Raw genomic sequence first — 17733 nt, forward strand, 5'->3', positions numbered from 1 at the left:
AAACAGATAGGTAACCTTCTGTAATTCACTTAGTAGCATGATAAAAATGGCAAATAATTTGTACAACTTGAAATGTTTCCACCAAAACAATCAGAACATTTATATATCTACACTTAATTCTGGTGTAAAAAGAGAAACAGAACCTATACCAGTTAATGACACATCAGAATATTTCATTTAGTCTATGGTTCTTATGCTACAAAAGCATCCATCATTACACTATTAGAAATAGAAGAAATTTCTAATGGTAAGCTATTCATAACAATGGCTTATATTGGATTTCTGATTTCTATTTCTTTTGAGGAATTTTAAGATAAATTCATAGATAAAGGAAGTTAATTTATATTCTTATGTTGCAGTTTCCTGGTAAAATAGCATGCTGCTAGGGCAAAGACTGAACATCACCCAGGTTTTAGTTGTTGATTTGGCTTCTGTATAAGTTAGAACATTGGTAGAGCTGTTTTAACAGAGACCAAAATGGTAATAACTTAAACAAAACATAAGATTTATTTCTCTCCCATGTAAAAATCAAAGTTGGCAGATAGTCCAGATAGGTAATAAAGTCCTACTTCAGGGATCATTCAAGAACCCAGGGACTTTTTGTATTATTGCTCCACTTTTCTAGGGTGCTGCTGCCTTACCACCATCAGTCACCTCCATGTTCCAACCTTGGGATGGAGGAAATAGAAAATAAAAGGCAAGTGGCTTCCTTTAAGCCTTCAACCAGAAGTTGCACCCATCACCACCACTCAGATCTCATTGTACATATTTTAGTCACATGGCCACATTAGCTGGAAGGGAGTCTGGGAAATGTGTTTGGCTAGATAGCCATGTAACAAGCTAAAATTGACAAATTTTTACTAAAAGACAAATGAGCTTTTAGATATTGGATACTAGTGTAGACAGTGACAGTTTCTGCCACTATGTCTTAAATAACTTCATATTGCTTTTGAAATTCTTGAGGAAACGGAATTACTTTCCTATTTACCTTCAGATTATTCCCAGAATCTAGGAAGTTTTCTTTTACAAATTTCTAATCACTAATATCTAAATACCAGTGCTGCGTGCTATATGATAGTCAGCAGCAGGATGAACAAAAACAAATTTAATTAAAATACCAATGTTTTTGGTTGATAAAGACTCTTCCAAGGGTAATAGTGTTCCCTCTGTCTTCCAGAGTTTAGTGCTTTTTGAGGCAGGCTGTTTCACTTTTGAAAGAAAATTATTAAATCCAAAATGCTGTCTCCATGTAACTTTTGTCTTTGGTTATAGTTGTGCTCTTTAGAGGATGAACCAAGTACAAAGCACCTTATTTTATCGATGGGCTTTCCATGAAACAGATTGATTCCAACTCCAAGTTTAAATTTAATGTGCAGGATGTTTATTTAGGAGTGACCTTGTTTACAACACCTATGGGCATAGGGAGACGTTAAGCTGAGCTGAGCACATGGGGAGCTCCAGAAGTGGAATGACCCTTCAGGTCAGACCTGAGTTTGGCTGAGATGAATAACCCTCATACTGTCCCATCAATCAGTACTTTGATATGGGCAGGCTAAGAAAGGGGCATGACCTTGGGCCAGGTTGCTCTCTGCAGCTGAGGCAGAGCCTGAAGTGTGAACAGTTGAAAGCTGTCATACAGTGTAGCACTCTCAACAGCTAGTATGAGAAGCCCTTATGAAGAAAAATCTTCATGGCACATTTTGTTGTTCCCCCACAAACCCCCTGTATCTGGCATAGAGCCTTTTTATTTCATCACCATTCAATAAATGCTTGTGTGTGAGTGAGTGAGTGAGTGAGTGAGTGAGTGAGTGAGTGGACAAATATATGAATGGGACCAGGCCAAAGACAGAGCACTGTGACATGTTACTACCATCTAGTTTTATAGCTATCTATTGATAACACACTCCAGCCTCCCTCATTCACCATACAATGTTTCACCCAACTGTGCCCTCATCCTGGCCACATATTCCCATTTTGTTCAGACCAGTGATGAACAAAACTGAGATACATGGAATTTCTACAGCTTTGCCAGACCAGAAGAGAGAGTAATGGGTTTAGCTTGCCATTTCGTTTGACTACTTCTTTGCACTGGCAGTTAAGATTACCACCTTCTTTTCAAAGTGTGTTATGGCCATCTGCTAAAATAATTTGTTCTAGAATTTGGGGTTAATAGAAAGCAGCTGTGTAGTAGAGAAAGAGCATAACACATGGATTCAGACCCAGGTTTACCATGTTCTATCTGTGTAACCTTAGATAAGCCCCAGAATTGCTCTGAGCCTCTATTCCTCTTCCATGAAGTGAGAACAATAACAATCCTTATGGAATTTTTGTGCAGATTACTTTCAGTCCCTGGCAGGGTCGGGTCAAATCTTATTTGACTTTTTGTCCCCGAGCTTAGCTTAGCACACTGCATGGCATGCACTAGGCATTCAGATAGTTACTCAGTAAATGACTGAATGAACAGAGCATACAGAAAATCCTAGCAACAGTACTTGATCCATAATTGGTGCTTTGAAATTGTTCATTTCATCATTACTGGTTAGGTTATGGTTTTTCAGAGAAACAGAACAAACAGCATATATGTATATATGTGTACATATATCGAGAGATTTGTTGTCAGAAATTGGCTCACACAGATATGGAGGCTGAGCAGTCCCACAATATGCTGTCTGTAAACAAGAGACCCAGGAAAGCTGGTGGTGTAATTCAGTCTGAGTCAAAAAGCCTGAGAACCAGGGGACTGGTGGTGTAAATCCCAGTCTGAGGACAGAAGATGAGATGGCCCATCTCAAACAGTGAGATAGGAAACGAGGTGAATCCCTCCTTTCTCTCTGCCTTTTGTCCTACTAGTATTCAGGCCCTCAATAGATTGGATAATGCTCACCCACATTGGGTGTATACTAATTCAAATGCTAATCTCATTAGGAAATACGCTCACAGACACACACAGAAATGATGTTTAGTCTGAGTACCCCATGGTTAGTCAAGTTCACAAATAACATTAACCATCACACTAATATATATATTTATTTATTTTATTTAACTTTTGCCTTTATTGAGAGTTATGGCTTTGCTTCCCCATTTCCCATCTCCTGTCCTGAAAGCAGTCTGTGTTTTCCTGTCTGGATTATAACACTCATGTCAAAGCTTGAATGCAGTTAAAGACATTTGGCTCTCTTGCCCATCTTGGACTTTAATTCTGAGCCAAATCTGATTGACCTTTTAGATGAACTACTTTTATGCCAGGTTTTTTGGTTTTGTTTTATTTGTTTTGCATACTGGACATTTGGGATTGATATTTCTTTAAACACAAATAGAAACTTTGTATTTATCTGCTGAAAAACTGGCATATCGTGGGAAAGATGTTGGAATCTGATAGACCTGAACTCAACCTCTTGCCAACAGTACTGCTTAGAAAAGTTTCTTAAACCTATTTGAGTCTCAGAATCTTCATGTCTAAACTGGGAATAATAAACACCTGCCTGCCCTACAGGTGGTTGTGGGGATGTCCAATTCTTTCTGTGAGTGCAACGTAAAGGACATTCATTCCCCATAAAGAAGGAAATAGAAACTGAGCTATGAGATGAGTAATGCTGACTGCTTCTCTTTGTACCACTCTCCCTACATTCAGGGTAGAAGCAGATCTCCGTTACACCAATCAAGAATGGCTTTGTTCTTAAAAAGTAAAAGTGGTTTCTGAAAGGGACTAAATAAAATAATGGTGTAAGATTGAACTATAAGAAATATGCCCTTATAAAAACAAAATGAGAATTCAACATAGAATTGAATGCAATTCCATTTAAGGTAATATGAAGGAGATGGAAATAGACACTTATCTCAATAATGTCACAATTACTCAAATAACTAGGCTCTACCTCTTAAATGGTTTGCCTTGGGCACCTTATAAAACCGATACCTTTGTTTCTTTGTCTATAAATCAAGATCATAGGGCTATTGTAAAGATTGAATGAATATATATAGATCTCATAACAGAGATTATTTTATTGTTGTTGTTAGAATTATCTGCAAAGCCTAAAGGCACTTTTGAAAGAATATCATTAATAGTGATAAGCCAGGAAAACCAAATAGCCAAACGTCATTTAGAGCCAAGATTAGTAATTACCCTGAGCATGAAACTGGGAAAATTAATAAAAGAACTTTTTTTTGTAATGCCTAGGAACTCGTCTGGGAGGTAATTCCAGAAGTGCTCCTAAATTGTTTTGAGTAAAATCAAAATCCCCTAAACAAATATGGAGACTATATTGAAGGCTAACATTCACAATGGGATCCTCTATTGCAGGGGTCCTCAAACTTTTTAAACAGGGGGCCAGTTCACTGTCCCTCAGACCGTTGGAGGGCCAGACTATAGTTAAAAAAAAAAAATGAACGAATTCTTATGCATACTGCACATATCTTATTTTGAAGTAAAAAAAAATAAAACGGCAAAAACACCCGCATGTGGCCCGCGGGCTATAGTTTGAGGACGCCTGCTCTATTGTGTCTCCTCTCCCCCCCCCCCCCCCCCCACTAAATTTATTTCATGGAGAATGGACATCATTTCTCAACCCCCTTCCTTCAAGTCAATTCACCAAATATTTCAGAAGCACCTCCAATGTGGCAGACACTGAGAGCTAACATCAGAAATGGATAGACTTGGTCCAACCTTCTTGTTAAATACTGTAGAAATTTATCAGAAAACAACATATAACAATTTTGCTAGCAACACAGAGAAGCTGAAATTCCCCTGGTGGTCCAAACCTCTGCCTGTCTTCACTTCAATTTCCTGACTGAAAATGTGGTTTTCTGTGGTCAGCTTCACCTCTGGCTTCCATTTCAGTCTCCTGGCTTCCTCAGGCCTCCCCGGCTGTCCAATATGGACATCTCCATTTCTCCTAGAACCCCAGGGAGTCCTATCTCTGCCACATCTTTGGCCATATGTTTTCCTTACCAAGCCCCTTAAAACCTGTAGCTCCAGTAGCTTTCGTGGATACGAGAAGATAAATGCTATGGCTTAATTCTTGTTACAAGATCCTTTTCTCATGCGCTGCCATTGATTGAATTACTTTTGTTATTTGGTGAGCCAAGAATCACTGCTCACTCACCTTAAGAAGTCGTCCATAAATAAAATAAAATAAAAATGCCCATGAAAAAAGGTAAGTTGTCCATAACTATAAGCAGCTGTGAAAATTAGTGTGCTAACTGAATGTCAGATGCTTCACATACAGTAACTCATTTATCTTCACCACAACCCTATGAGATAGGGACTATATATTATCCTCATTTTACAGATGAGAAAATTGAGGCATAGGATAAATTAGCTCACCCAAGGTGTCATAGCTAGTAAGTGAAGCTGCTGAGAGATTTAAACTCAGAAGGTCCAGTTTCTAACTCAGAATTCTTAACCACTGTGTAACACTACTTTTGATAAAAGCTATTGGCTCTTTTTCCAGAGGAAAAATAAACATCTCAGTAGCTCATCTAAGACATCTTACACATAATTTCTGAGTATTCACTACCCTTTGAAGGTTGTCACTCCAGTGGTGCCTAAAGGGCCCATGATCCCAGCTCGGAGCCCACCTCCCAAGCTTTCTTCCCAGTCAATCCACAGACACGCCTTTCTATGGTATGTCATGTGTTGTTCCATGTGACAACAGCAAGGCTGAGCTAACCAGTCAGTCAGGACTAATTGCTCCTGTGTCATGTATGATGTCTAGTTTATGAAAATGCTTTTGTTTCATATTAAGACTCCATGAACCTTAAAGTGTTAAGGAATAACACCTCATCTTTATATGACTCATATATTTCAGTTCCCCTGGTCAATCAGCAAGCATTTTTATGTCAATGATTCATTTTAATAATGGTTTACATTTTGTAAATGCCATCATGATCAGAAAGATGGAATGAGAAGTCACACTATTAAGCAGGCAGAGAGATGGGGATCACCCTATTTTAAAGAAGAAACTAACTCAGAAAGATCAAGAGGCTGCTGAAGATTCAAGGGCCAGGACTCCAGCAACAGCCTCCTTTCTGCCAAGTTAAAAACATAATATGTTTTCTCATCATCAAAGTAAGGATCTATGATTCATTTGCCTTCAAGATACCTCTGAGCTTTAATACTATGCTGTGTTTTCTAGCCTAAGAGTCTCTGTGGGAGGCTCTCTGGTTTATGGACAGGTTGGGGATACAGCAAGGGGACCAAGGAAAAGTATTTCCTTGAAGCACATTGTAAAACAGGAAAAACACAGCTTTTGAGTCTGTATCTTATTATCTGTATGTCAATTATCCAAAGTTTCTTAACTTAGAGCCTCAGATCCTAAATCTGTATGAGAACAAAAATTTCTCTCTTCTCAGGATGGATGTAAAGATGACATGAGTGTATGTTGCAAAATGCCCAGTTCAGGCCCTATGAGTATCATTTCCCTTTTCAGCTCTGCTTTCCTTGTCCTTAAGTTAAGAGACTTGTGGGAGACAGAAAGATAAAAATAGGGAGGGAGGTCTTGTGCAAAGTCAAAGAGAAAAGGGTTGATAGAAATGATATGAGGGTAGGTGTCAATCTCTCCGAACATATATGCTAGTGCCTCCTCCCATCCCCTGTAAAATTCAGTGATACAAGGAATGAATTTGACATGGAGTTATGAAGGAGCAATTAGTTTAATCTTGTTTCTGGAGATTTGCAATCCATAATGGAGTTATTTAATCAAAAAATATGGGGTGGGGGGAGACAGCTTTGAACGGCAGACATTCTGGTGCTTCTTGCCTATTCCAGGTGGCCCACCCACCCTCCCACCCCCAAATTAGCCTGCCGGAGAGTAAAACCCATGAATTTGCTGCTGCTTGGTAACACCACCCCCTTTCCTGTCCTCACTCTGGCAGAAGGTTCAGCACCCCATCGAGTTCAGTGAAAACAAGAAGTCATCGGTGGGGGAGGAGAGCTCCAGCCTCCTACACACTGGCAGTTGCTCCTGGTAGAAGCGCTGTACAGTGCAAGGGGAGGCTGAAATGGCGTGCATTCTGATTCTCTGTTGCTTTCATTTTTTTTCCCCCAAACCCTCTATGCCCACCCTTCTCTGGTAAGAAGAAATCACTGAGTTGTGTTTTCATCTCCTTGAAAATGGCAGAAAATGAATTTAATCTGATTGCTTTTTCCATTATTTCTCTAATTGATATTGGCTGTATCCTCTGAGTACATGGTATTTTGTTTCCCTTTGTGATGTGTAAGAGAATTTCCTTGCATAAGTCCAAATTCTTTAATCATGTTCTACTGTCTCAGACAACCTGCCCTGTTTAGGGGTTTCCAGAAACATGATTACCAGGATTAGAGACTGTAAACTCTTAATTTCTGTTACCAATTTCAAATCCACTTGAATGAGACTATACACCCACAATATTGAAACATAACATGTTAGACTATCCTCAACCAGATGTAGCAAATTCAAGAATTATATGCTTTTAATTACAATGCCAATTACAATCAGACTAATTTTTCTTTTTTATATCTTTATGGTCTTCTCCTTGGCTTAGTCCTACTGGTGCAGAGTTTAGAATTTAAAACTTTTATTAGCTAATGGCCATAATCAGGGTAGAATAGGCTCTGTAGAGAAGCAATCAATCGGAAAAATAAGTTTGTAACAGAAGCATCATTTCTGAGCAATTAAAGAAATTCGTGTTTATGATAACTAATCCTGCACCTAGAAGTTATGGGTTCTTACTTCTTCCTTAATGGGGCCTTTGCTTGAGAGCCTACAACATTGAGTGGCATGTAGTAGGTCCTTAGGAAATACCTGTTGGTTGGTTGGGCAAATGGATGTTCTTTGCTGTGAGAAATTATATGGAACTTGGTGTTTCACTGTGATATAATGCAACTTATATCCCTCGCATTATTTTATGGAGAGAGCAAATGTATGGCTCTGCACTTATTTGATCTTTTCCCCTGCAATTCAGTCAAGCTTTTCTCCACTTTGGGGTTGATAAAAAATGTGAACAATGGCTCCATTTCTTCTCTTACACTTTACAGGGCATTTTTTTAAGTTTATTAATGTGTTCTTTTCTGTGGGTACTAGCTTTCTGTCATAATTCTCTTCCCAGTAAGAAGTCTGTTTTTTTTCATCTAAAGTTTCATATTTCAGTCCCTTGACCCTGAGGGTAAAGGATAAGTACTTTATTCTCTTTCTTATACTATTATATTTATTTTTATACTAAGTAGTTTCTATAATTGTATGAATTGTAGTATAAAAATAAGTATAACAGTATAAAAATATCTATCCCTTTGTTCTTTGAAGAAGAATTTGTTAGTGCCAAAAATTATCTACAGCAATGAATGTACTTTTTAATTGTTCTAGAAAAAAAATCTTAGCATGTGAATCACTCACATTAATTATGTCAAAAAAAATGTTTCTTCAGCGACTGGGAGAAATTTTATTTTTAAACAGAATGAAGTCAGATTTCTTTTTGCCTCTCATATCTGCCTAAGGGCCAGCCACTCATTGCATGGACCTCAGGAGCTGTTGTTTTGAATCAGCTACCAGCGCAGCAGTGGTACAGAGCCTAGCATGCCAGTCTGAGCCTCTTGTCCTAAAGTGGCCGACAGACAGGGAAGGCAAGATGGGCTGGTCTCATTCTGTTTTGCCAAATTGAAATTTCCTTTCCACCTCCTAACTTATTTGAAGCCTGTCTTTATTTTATTTTGTTGACATGGTACATAGGGATTCAAAATATGCTACCAGAGAGTAATGACAAATGATAGCATATGTCATATCCAGGCATTGTCTGCTGTTTTATCTGTTTCATCGATGCCTTTTCTCAGTGCTGAGCATCCACAGTTGAGAACTGATAAATAACAGCCATAAGCTGCATTGGAACAGAGTGGAGCCAAAGTCTTTACAGTGGCCTCCAAGACCCTCATGGTGGGGAGACCCCTACCCCAAGACTAATACCTGCCACTCTTCCTTCTCATTCTACTCCTCCCGGGCTCCCTGTTTGTGCCCTCTTCCCCCAAGTAGCTGCACTGTGGCTTCCCTCTCAGCTTCAGGTGTTCGCTCTAGTCACTTTCTCAATGAAGCCTACTCTGATCACTGTATTTAAAATCACAAAACTCTCTGTCTTGGCATACCCAAACCTCTTTACTTGCTCTGCTTTTAAAAATTGCACTCATTATCTCAAATACTAAATACTTTCCATATTTATTTTATTTATTATCTGTCTCCTCCTCCTACTCCCAAAATAAGCTCATTGGAGAATGTGGGTTTTTTTTGTGTTTTTTTATTATCTATATTGTTCCTCTGTTTTGTTCACTAACATGCCTAGAATAGTTTCTGGTCTTTATTAAATGCTCAATAAATATCTGTTAATGGTTTAATAAATGAATAAACAGAATTCAGTTTTAAATGTTGCCAATTTCTAGCCCCATACAGAATTGTAGCCTTCAGCAAGACCTAACTGGAATGACTAGTTGCATTAGAAAGGGATTTGGGGCAATTGCAGCCAGAGAGATTCTCCAGCTGCAGAGAGCAGGGGTCTATAGGCTCCTTGGAAAGCTGTTGATCATAAGGATGAGCTGCCTTTCAACAAGGTTTGCAAATTAGAGAATTATATTTTCTCAGGCCATGGGATGGGGAAATCCCTGCACTTAGAGAAGATTGAATGGTTATATTTTAGGTATATGTTTGTTCAATCCAAAAATTCACTTTATTTCTAAGTACTAGTGCATGTGGGGGGTATACATATTTTTCCAGTGCTATTATTATCTTTTCCATAATTAAAAATCAATTCTGGAGCAATAAACTCATTTTAAAAAGGAAAATTATCTTTCCATGTCTTTTTGTTTAACATTCTGAAGAAACCCTTAAGCCAAGATTGGTAGCTGTTAACAATTAAAGCAAAACAACATTTTAAATAAAGATAGTTTAATCATCATGTAGCCTAGAATGGAAAGGTGTGAGGAGGAAAGAGAAGTGCTATATCATTTGTGTATTCATGCTTATTGCTCTGATTCTAATTAAAGAAAATACATTTAATTCTAGAAAAAGGCTGAGAAATTTACCTTAAAATCAGAGTTTAATTTGAAGATCTGAAAGCAGGCCTAGAAACACAATCTCACTCTCTGAAAAGCTCATTCTTTGAGATCTGCTATGATAGACAGGCATGACCTAACTCTTTGCATTGGAAAGATCCAAGATTATTTTCCAAGCTCTCTGATCTGTGAGTTTTTAGCTCTGTTGTTTCTAGATCCCAATGCTGAAAAGTCCCTGAAAGTAAGTTTAATCTGTTTAGGGAATTTGAGTTGTGCCAGGAGCCCACCCTTAACCAGGCTCTCTGGAGTTAGACAAACTGGGATTGAGTCCCAGCTCCACTCCATTGTAACCATGTGATTTAGGAACCTATCTTTGCCTCCTTTTCCTCATTGGTAAGTTAGTGATAGTAATGACACCAACCACCTATAATAGTAAAACAATAATAAGGCCTCAATAAATGTTAGTTGTCAATATCACCCTCTCTTTTAATCCTACAATTCAACAAAGTAGCAGTCATCACTGCTTTACAAATTATGAAATTGAGGCATAGTAGAACTTTCTCAAGGCATTTAAAGAATGGGGGGCTAAGCTAATTTGAAAATGTATCTAGCACAATGTTTGGGGCTAGAGAGAGTCTATTCATAACAATTACTGTGAACTAATTATCGAGTGGAAATACCTAAATAATTCAGAACAAAATATGAACTGCAAAATATATACTTGCAACATGTACCTTTGTTTTTCTTGAGGCAATTAAATGCCAGGCAAATAAAAAGGTTTCTATATGGGCTTATTATTTTGAACAAAAGGAATGTGTTATCTAATAAGAGATGGAAACAATTTATTCTGACCCGGAGACTTCGGGGAAGGCCTTAGGGAAGAAGTGTTATTGCCTTGAAAGATGAGTAAGCTTGTAACTGAGGGAGATGGAGAATTCACGGAAAGCTGAAGTAGCAGCCTGAGCAGAGGCAGAGCAGAGTGTGTATCTACTGCGCCGTGAGGAGATTCAGCCGAGTCTGCAGCTAAGTGTAGTTTCATACAGATCACAATAGAAGACCAGGGCATGAAGGTGAGCTGGAGCCCATCGTGAAGGCATTAAATGACAGAATGGAGCTTACATTCTATTTTCTGAATAATGGAGAGTTTTATGCAGAATGGAGTAATATATTCACCTCACTATTTTTGGAAGTAATTCTGAGGATAGTGTAAAAGGATGGATTTAGGAGATGAAACTGGACCTAGGGTCCATAGGCTAGGAACCACGCATAGAAAGTTCATGGAGTACTTCAAGAAGTGAAGGCCTCACTTTGGACAGCTGATGAGGAAATAAAAGAGCATTCCAAGGAACCAGAGACCACTCTCCAGGAAACTAATTTGTAATTGTCCATGGGGAGTGGGGAAAACTGAAAGATGGAATGAACGAATGATGGTTGTAGCTAGGGTATCTTGGGAGATGAGAGGTACTGGGTTCCCTGACAAGACTGGAATTTCTGGAAAATCTCATGCTCATAATCATGCCTGGCCTTAAAGCATGAATGACATTTTTCAACTCCTTTTAGTATTACAAAGCATACTTTTCTACTTCCAAGGTACAAATCTATTTGATAAAAATAATTCAAAAGAGAGCTTAGAATGTCCTCAATGAAGCCCATATATATGCCCTCTATAGCTTGAACTTATAGGGGAGACAACACTTTACCTCTACCCATCTTAGGTGTTCAGCTGGATCTCTAACAAAAAGAAAAATTAACGTGAAAACCCACACAGAAATTTATTAATATGCAAACTTCATGTATGCATGAAAGACACCCAGGAAAAATAATTAACTCAAAGAAATGACATTTAGAATTAAATGTCATTTTTATAGGGAAAGGGGAGGGGATATACCCCTCTTAGGGGAGAATAAATAATTTTTAGGAAAGATGAATGGACCCTTAGAAGAATAGATGGGAGGTATGATGGTTTGTGACAGTTTGTCTGAGTATGGTGTTGCCTTCTGGTCTCCTCTCTTGTGATGAGTCAGTGCTCCCTGGTTGATGAAATTCCCGGAAGGAGGAGGATTAATGACAACTGAGTTTCTTTTGGAGGATTTGTCTTTAGGCATTTGTTGTTTTCAAGTGCCTACAGCTCAAAATAATCAATATGCCAAAATGGCATATTTTGGGGTGGTCTATGCTGCTGCCCTGCAATTTAAGCCAGCAGCCTAGGAATGACCGTATCAGACACTCATAGGAATTATTAGAGCAATACCTCGGAGAGCTGCTTTAAGCATAGTTATTCTGAGCCTTGAGCTGCTGCTTCTTGAAAATGCATTTCACCTCTTTTATGTTCTCCTTTTTTCTTCCCATGCTTACGCTTTTAGAGGAAAAGTCCGGTAAGACATAATTTCTTTCCACATTTTGGCCAAACCTTTTTTTATTATTATTTATTTTCACCATCTGTATATTGAATGATTGATTGTGTTTAACACCTAAACAAGATTTTGAACTTTAAAATCAAATCTTTGTGAACCAGGACAAGGTCTAATTATGTCCTATGGGGAAGGGGGGGGTGAGGAGGAAGTTGGTTGCTAAGTGATTTTACCAGCTATAAAGGGCCACAGAGTAATTTTACCAGTTATAAAGGGCCACAGGGTAATTTTACCAGTTATAAAGGGCCACAGAGTAATTTTACCAGTTATAAAGGGCCACAGGGTAATTTTACCAGTTATAAAGGGCCACAGGGTAATTTTGCAAAGATTCACATCTGCCTCAATCACAGGCTATGACCAAATATTTTAGGTATTGAGTTTTGTTTATTGCAGCTCCCACTTGAATTAGTCAAATTACATGTACATACTGTGACTAGGCAAATATTTTTAAGTTAATTTTTTTAAATATACAACATGATAATATCCATCCTGAATGAATGTTTGTGAAGCTGGCCTAGAAAAGGGAAGTTACTTTCTTTTTCAGTTAATCTGAAAAGTATCTCCGTATGATGATTGCCAGTGGGAAAGGGGATGAAAGAAATGGAAGAGGGAAAAGGGGGGATAAATGGTGGCTGGAAGAGACTTGACTTTGGGTGGTGAGTACTCGATGCAGTATGCACATGATGTGTTATAGTGTTGTGTACTTGAAACCTATATGGTTTTATTAAACGTCACCCCAATAAATTCAATTTTAAAGTGTTAAAAAAAAGAAAAATGGGCAAATGACTAGAATAGGCATTTCAGAAGAAGCTACCCAATAGGAAAATAAATATATAAAGTAAACACATAAAAAGAAAAAAGGAAAATTTCCTCCTTCTGGAGTTGTCAGAGACAGAAAAAGAATCTTTATAAAGTGTAAATCACCTCATGCATGTTACTTTTTAGTACCAGTGGGTGAATTTTAGTGGCAGCACAAATTTGATATGATGTATCTACATCTTCTTTTTTTAAAAATTTTAGAACATTAAAACAAAACTTACTTTGAAAATTATTTTACTCAAAAAAGACCCCCAAAAATCCATTTTCTCTTTCACCTGGCTTATTGGGAACATGTTTCCAGAATTCCAGATGACCTTGCCACTGGAAAATACAAAATACTGTGTTTCCATGTTAACAAGCACCGGAAGTGCTTGGTTGATTCTATTTAACTCACTTAAGTGGATGCTACAGTGACTGCTATAACTTCTCATCCTGCCCATTGACCTAAACCTGGCATTCTCTGTGCTATGTCCATGTGGTAGGAGAGAGGAGGAACAAAAGACACAGAAGGAATAAAAAATGAGATCAAAATATGGACCCAGTGTCTTTTTGTTTCTCAAAATAAAATCAGCACCTGTTAGTAGTATTATTACTGAACTAAATGACCCACTTCTGAGTAATTGAGTCAAGTATGTGGCATACTATATTATTGGTGCACTTTTGTAACTTTGCTTTATATTTTGCCAATTTCACTTATTTTCTTTGACCCTGAACCTTTCTCTGAATCATTCAAATTTGGGCACTTCAAATATTGACTAGTCTGTGTGGCCTAAAGTTCACCCATAGAGTTTTTAAAATTCTGTTTCTCATTGGTTTTCCTCCTGTTGTCCTTACAGCAATTTTAACAAGTACTCTTTTTCATTTTTAGCTGCCTCTTTAAGGATGAGTTTTTCTCCCACTCCCTTGCCTCATTTTTTTCTTTGGAAATTTCATTTATCTTGTTGATTGCTTAATCTGGTCAAGTCATACTGATATCCTGTTTTAGTGATGTCTTTGTTTCTCTTGCCAAATGGAGTTTCAGAAGATCATTTCAACCAAGTCCTACTGGACATGATAGGTTTTCATTGTAATCTGACTTGTAATAGATATAATTGAAATACATATAATAGAAAAAAATTTAAATACTGACAAACACCTACAATGGGCGGGTAGCAAATAGGTGCTTGCCAGATAGTTTGTCTTCATCCTAAAGCTTTAAAAACAAATAGTAATACTGGATAGGATTAAAACAATAAACATAATAATCATATATACCAATTCTTTCCTAGGAAATTCTCTAACATGGATCACTGAATTTCCTATGACTAGATTATATAAAAATAATATTCGTTTGGTGCTTTATTGCTTTTCACGCATTTTTCTGTTTCCCCATGGCACTGAATTTAGCAAATGAGGATGTCATAAAATGTCATAGAGCTTCAAAACCTGAGGCTAGTTATTTAGTGCTTTGGATGAGCAAGACATTATGTTTGGTTGCTTTTTTTTTATAAGTATCTTAAAACACTAACTACTTTGGCTAAGACTAAGCCATCCCAGTTAACATAATTTATATTATTTTGTGCAAAAGAAAAAATAACCTTGTGTGGAGTAAGGACACTTTGGGGACTGCAAGGACATGGGCTCAAGTACATTCTGTAGGGAATAATATACATGTTGCAAATTATATACATTTTACAAATATAACATGTACAAATACAACCAAATAGCCTTATTCTAGAGATCAAATCATAAGTTAGTAGTATTTACCCACTTTGAAAACAGCCTCAAAATACAGAGTTAGCTATCTCTGAAGTGAACACCAAAATAAAAGTAGAGGGGAAAATAAAATGTTTTTCAAAACCTCCAAAATTTATCAACAGATCTAGATTAATCTCAGAATTGAACAATTAATGTTTAATTAGGAATGCAAGAAATTTGTTCAGAAAAATAAATAGGCCAATTGCAGAGTCCCTGTTTGAGTAATCAGGTGAAATAATAAAAACAGCAGATGAAATTTACTGAGAGCTTATTTTCTGTGATACAAATGCATACAATCAGAGACAATTGGCCACCTGCAGCTTCTGAGCACTGAATAAGTGTTCTGTTATGTAGTGCAGTTAAAAAACAATTTTAGTCTGCATTTAGAAATTAGAACATTTGAATTTTTAAAAATAATTTAGATTGTGCATTTTCATTCAACAACTCAGAAGATCTGGCAGTACTAGGCCCACATTCGGGAACAGCAGGCACGAGTGTACCTGAGTAGTGGGCAGTTAACCAAAACTTTGTGAAACACACGTGCCCTTACACACAGCACCCCAGCTCTTCGCCCTGTACACATTTGAGTTTTCAACACTATACTTAGAGTGTTCAGCTCATCTATAATAATAAAAGCGTAATTTGCTAATTAGACCAGACAGCCGAATGACCTTCCAGATGTCATTCCGGACGTCCTTCCGGACAAAGCCGTGGCTGCAGGGGCCAAGGTAGTTAGGGGCAATCAGGCAAGCAGGCGAGTGGTTAGGGGTGATCAGGCAGGCAGACTAGTGGTTAGGGGCAATGAGGCAGGCAGGCAGGCCAGCAGTTAGGAGTCAGCGGTCCCAGGTTGCAAGGGGGTGCAGGCCAGGCCGAGGGCCACCCCTCCCATGCACGAATTTCGTGCACCGTGCCTCTAGTAGAATATAAGCCCAGATACTGAATGAGTTTCCTTCCACCCTTGAAGCAAATCTATTGGTAGCACAAAGAATGCTAAAGGCTTAAAGTCCATGGGAAATGACAGAAGAAACAGTAAAATAAAACTTTTAATAGGCAAAGACCCACTCCTCTTGGCTGATAATGATTTGACTGTCCATGTCCTTCAGCAATGCCTACAGTTCCTTAATGGTGATAATTAACATAAATAAAGCCCTCCAATTTGACTTCTGGAGTTTTGTGGGTTTTTTTTCTTTTGAAGGTTTGAGATAGCTCTTAATTATGAAACTGAGGCTTTCTGAGTTTGACCTTTCCACAGCTTCTACAGGGTCTTCTGGATTCTGGTTAATGAACTCATGACTATATGAATTTGAACAGCTGTTCCTTGATGAAGGCATTCTGCAAATAGTTTCCAAAATGCTGTCTTATGAGGTGTCTTTTTCTAGAAAAAAATACAGGAACAATTGATTAAAATTTAGGTTTTTAACCCATTGGAAATTAAAATATGATTTACTTTGGGTGGATTAACATGCTGAAATTATTTAGTAAAGTATTGTTCTCTATAATTTTATATCACTAAAATTTCTTGAATTTAAGTTTCTGCTTCTGGATGTCTAAAATTTGCATTTTATTTTGCATTATTTCTCATAATTTTATTTTGGGGGAACTTGTGTCATTTTTAATTCCCCCTTTGCTGTATTTTATATTACTTTTAAGAATGAATCATTGTCCTGGCCGGTGTGACTAAGTGGTTAGAGCATCGGCCTATGCGCTGAAGGGTCTTGGGTTCGATTCCCAGTCAAGGACATGTACCTGGGCTGCAGGTTTGATCCCCGCCCTCGTAGAGTACGTGTGAGAGGCAACCAATTCATGTGTCTCTCTCACATCAGTGTTTCTCTCTCTCTCTCTCTCTCTCTCTCTCTCTCTCTTCTCTCTCTCTCTCTCTTTTCCTCCCTCTCCTTCTCTTTCTCCCCCTCCCTTCCCTCCACTCTCTCTAAAAGTCAATGGAAAAATAATATCCTTGGATGAGTATTAACAAAACAAAAGAATGAATTTTTTGCCATGAAATTGAAGCTGAAATCATAAATTCCCACATGTCTTTCTTTCAAGGAGATAGTTAGTCTGGTTGTTAAAGAATTATAAAGCTTGCCCTAGCTGGTTTGGCACAGTGGGTAGAGTGTCAGCCTGCGGACTGATGAGTTACGGTCAAGGGCACATGCCTGGGTTTCAGGCTTGATCGCCTGTGGGGGGTGTGCAGGAGGCATCTGATCAATGATTCTCTCTCATCATTGATGTTTCTATCTCTCTCCCTCTCCCTTCCTCTCTAAAATCAATAAAAAATATATATTTTTTAAAAAGAATTATAAACCCTAAATCTTTATATAAAAGAGTATTTGAACTTCTCTCAAAACATAGTATGAATTAGTAAAAGAATTTAAGCCCAGAAATGCATATTCATAAGTGTCCTTTTTTCTAATTTTATTTAAATTTCATCTGTGCCCAAAGACAGATTTATAAGAGAGATGGAATCAATATGGAGTAGTGCCTGGAAAGTAAGGCAAAAAATAAAGTCTAAACTCTTACAAGTGAAATCGACTAGAGTAAATATATCTAAACTCCTGGCTATTTAAAAAACTCATCTGAGAAGTAACCATTCCTGGACATTAGCCACAAGGCCTCTTTGCTTTTTAGGAGTTCTCCAACAGTGTCACACTTGGTGTCCTAGAAAGAGCATGATAATGAGAGTTTATAGACCGAAATTCTGTCTCTGATTCTACCCATTTGCTAGCTGTGAGTCTCAGCCTCACTTTCTCCTTTATATCA

General features: G+C 37.8%; 1 protein-coding gene across 1 annotated transcript in view; it reads left to right on the top strand.

The window, feature by feature from the left end:
* The window catches only part of SGIP1 (SH3GL interacting endocytic adaptor 1), a 211065-nt gene that overhangs the window by 122454 nt on the left and 70878 nt on the right, over positions 1-17733 (top strand). Inside the window, exon 7 of the mRNA XM_054720911.1 lies at positions 12373-12384. Within this exon, the coding sequence (XP_054576886.1) occupies positions 12373-12384 (12 nt within the window). The remainder of the gene's footprint in view (positions 1-12372; positions 12385-17733) is intronic.

The sequence above is a fragment of the Eptesicus fuscus genome, chromosome 9 (assembly GCF_027574615.1).
Source record: "Eptesicus fuscus isolate TK198812 chromosome 9, DD_ASM_mEF_20220401, whole genome shotgun sequence".
Classification (NCBI taxonomy): domain Eukaryota; kingdom Metazoa; phylum Chordata; class Mammalia; order Chiroptera; family Vespertilionidae; genus Eptesicus; species Eptesicus fuscus.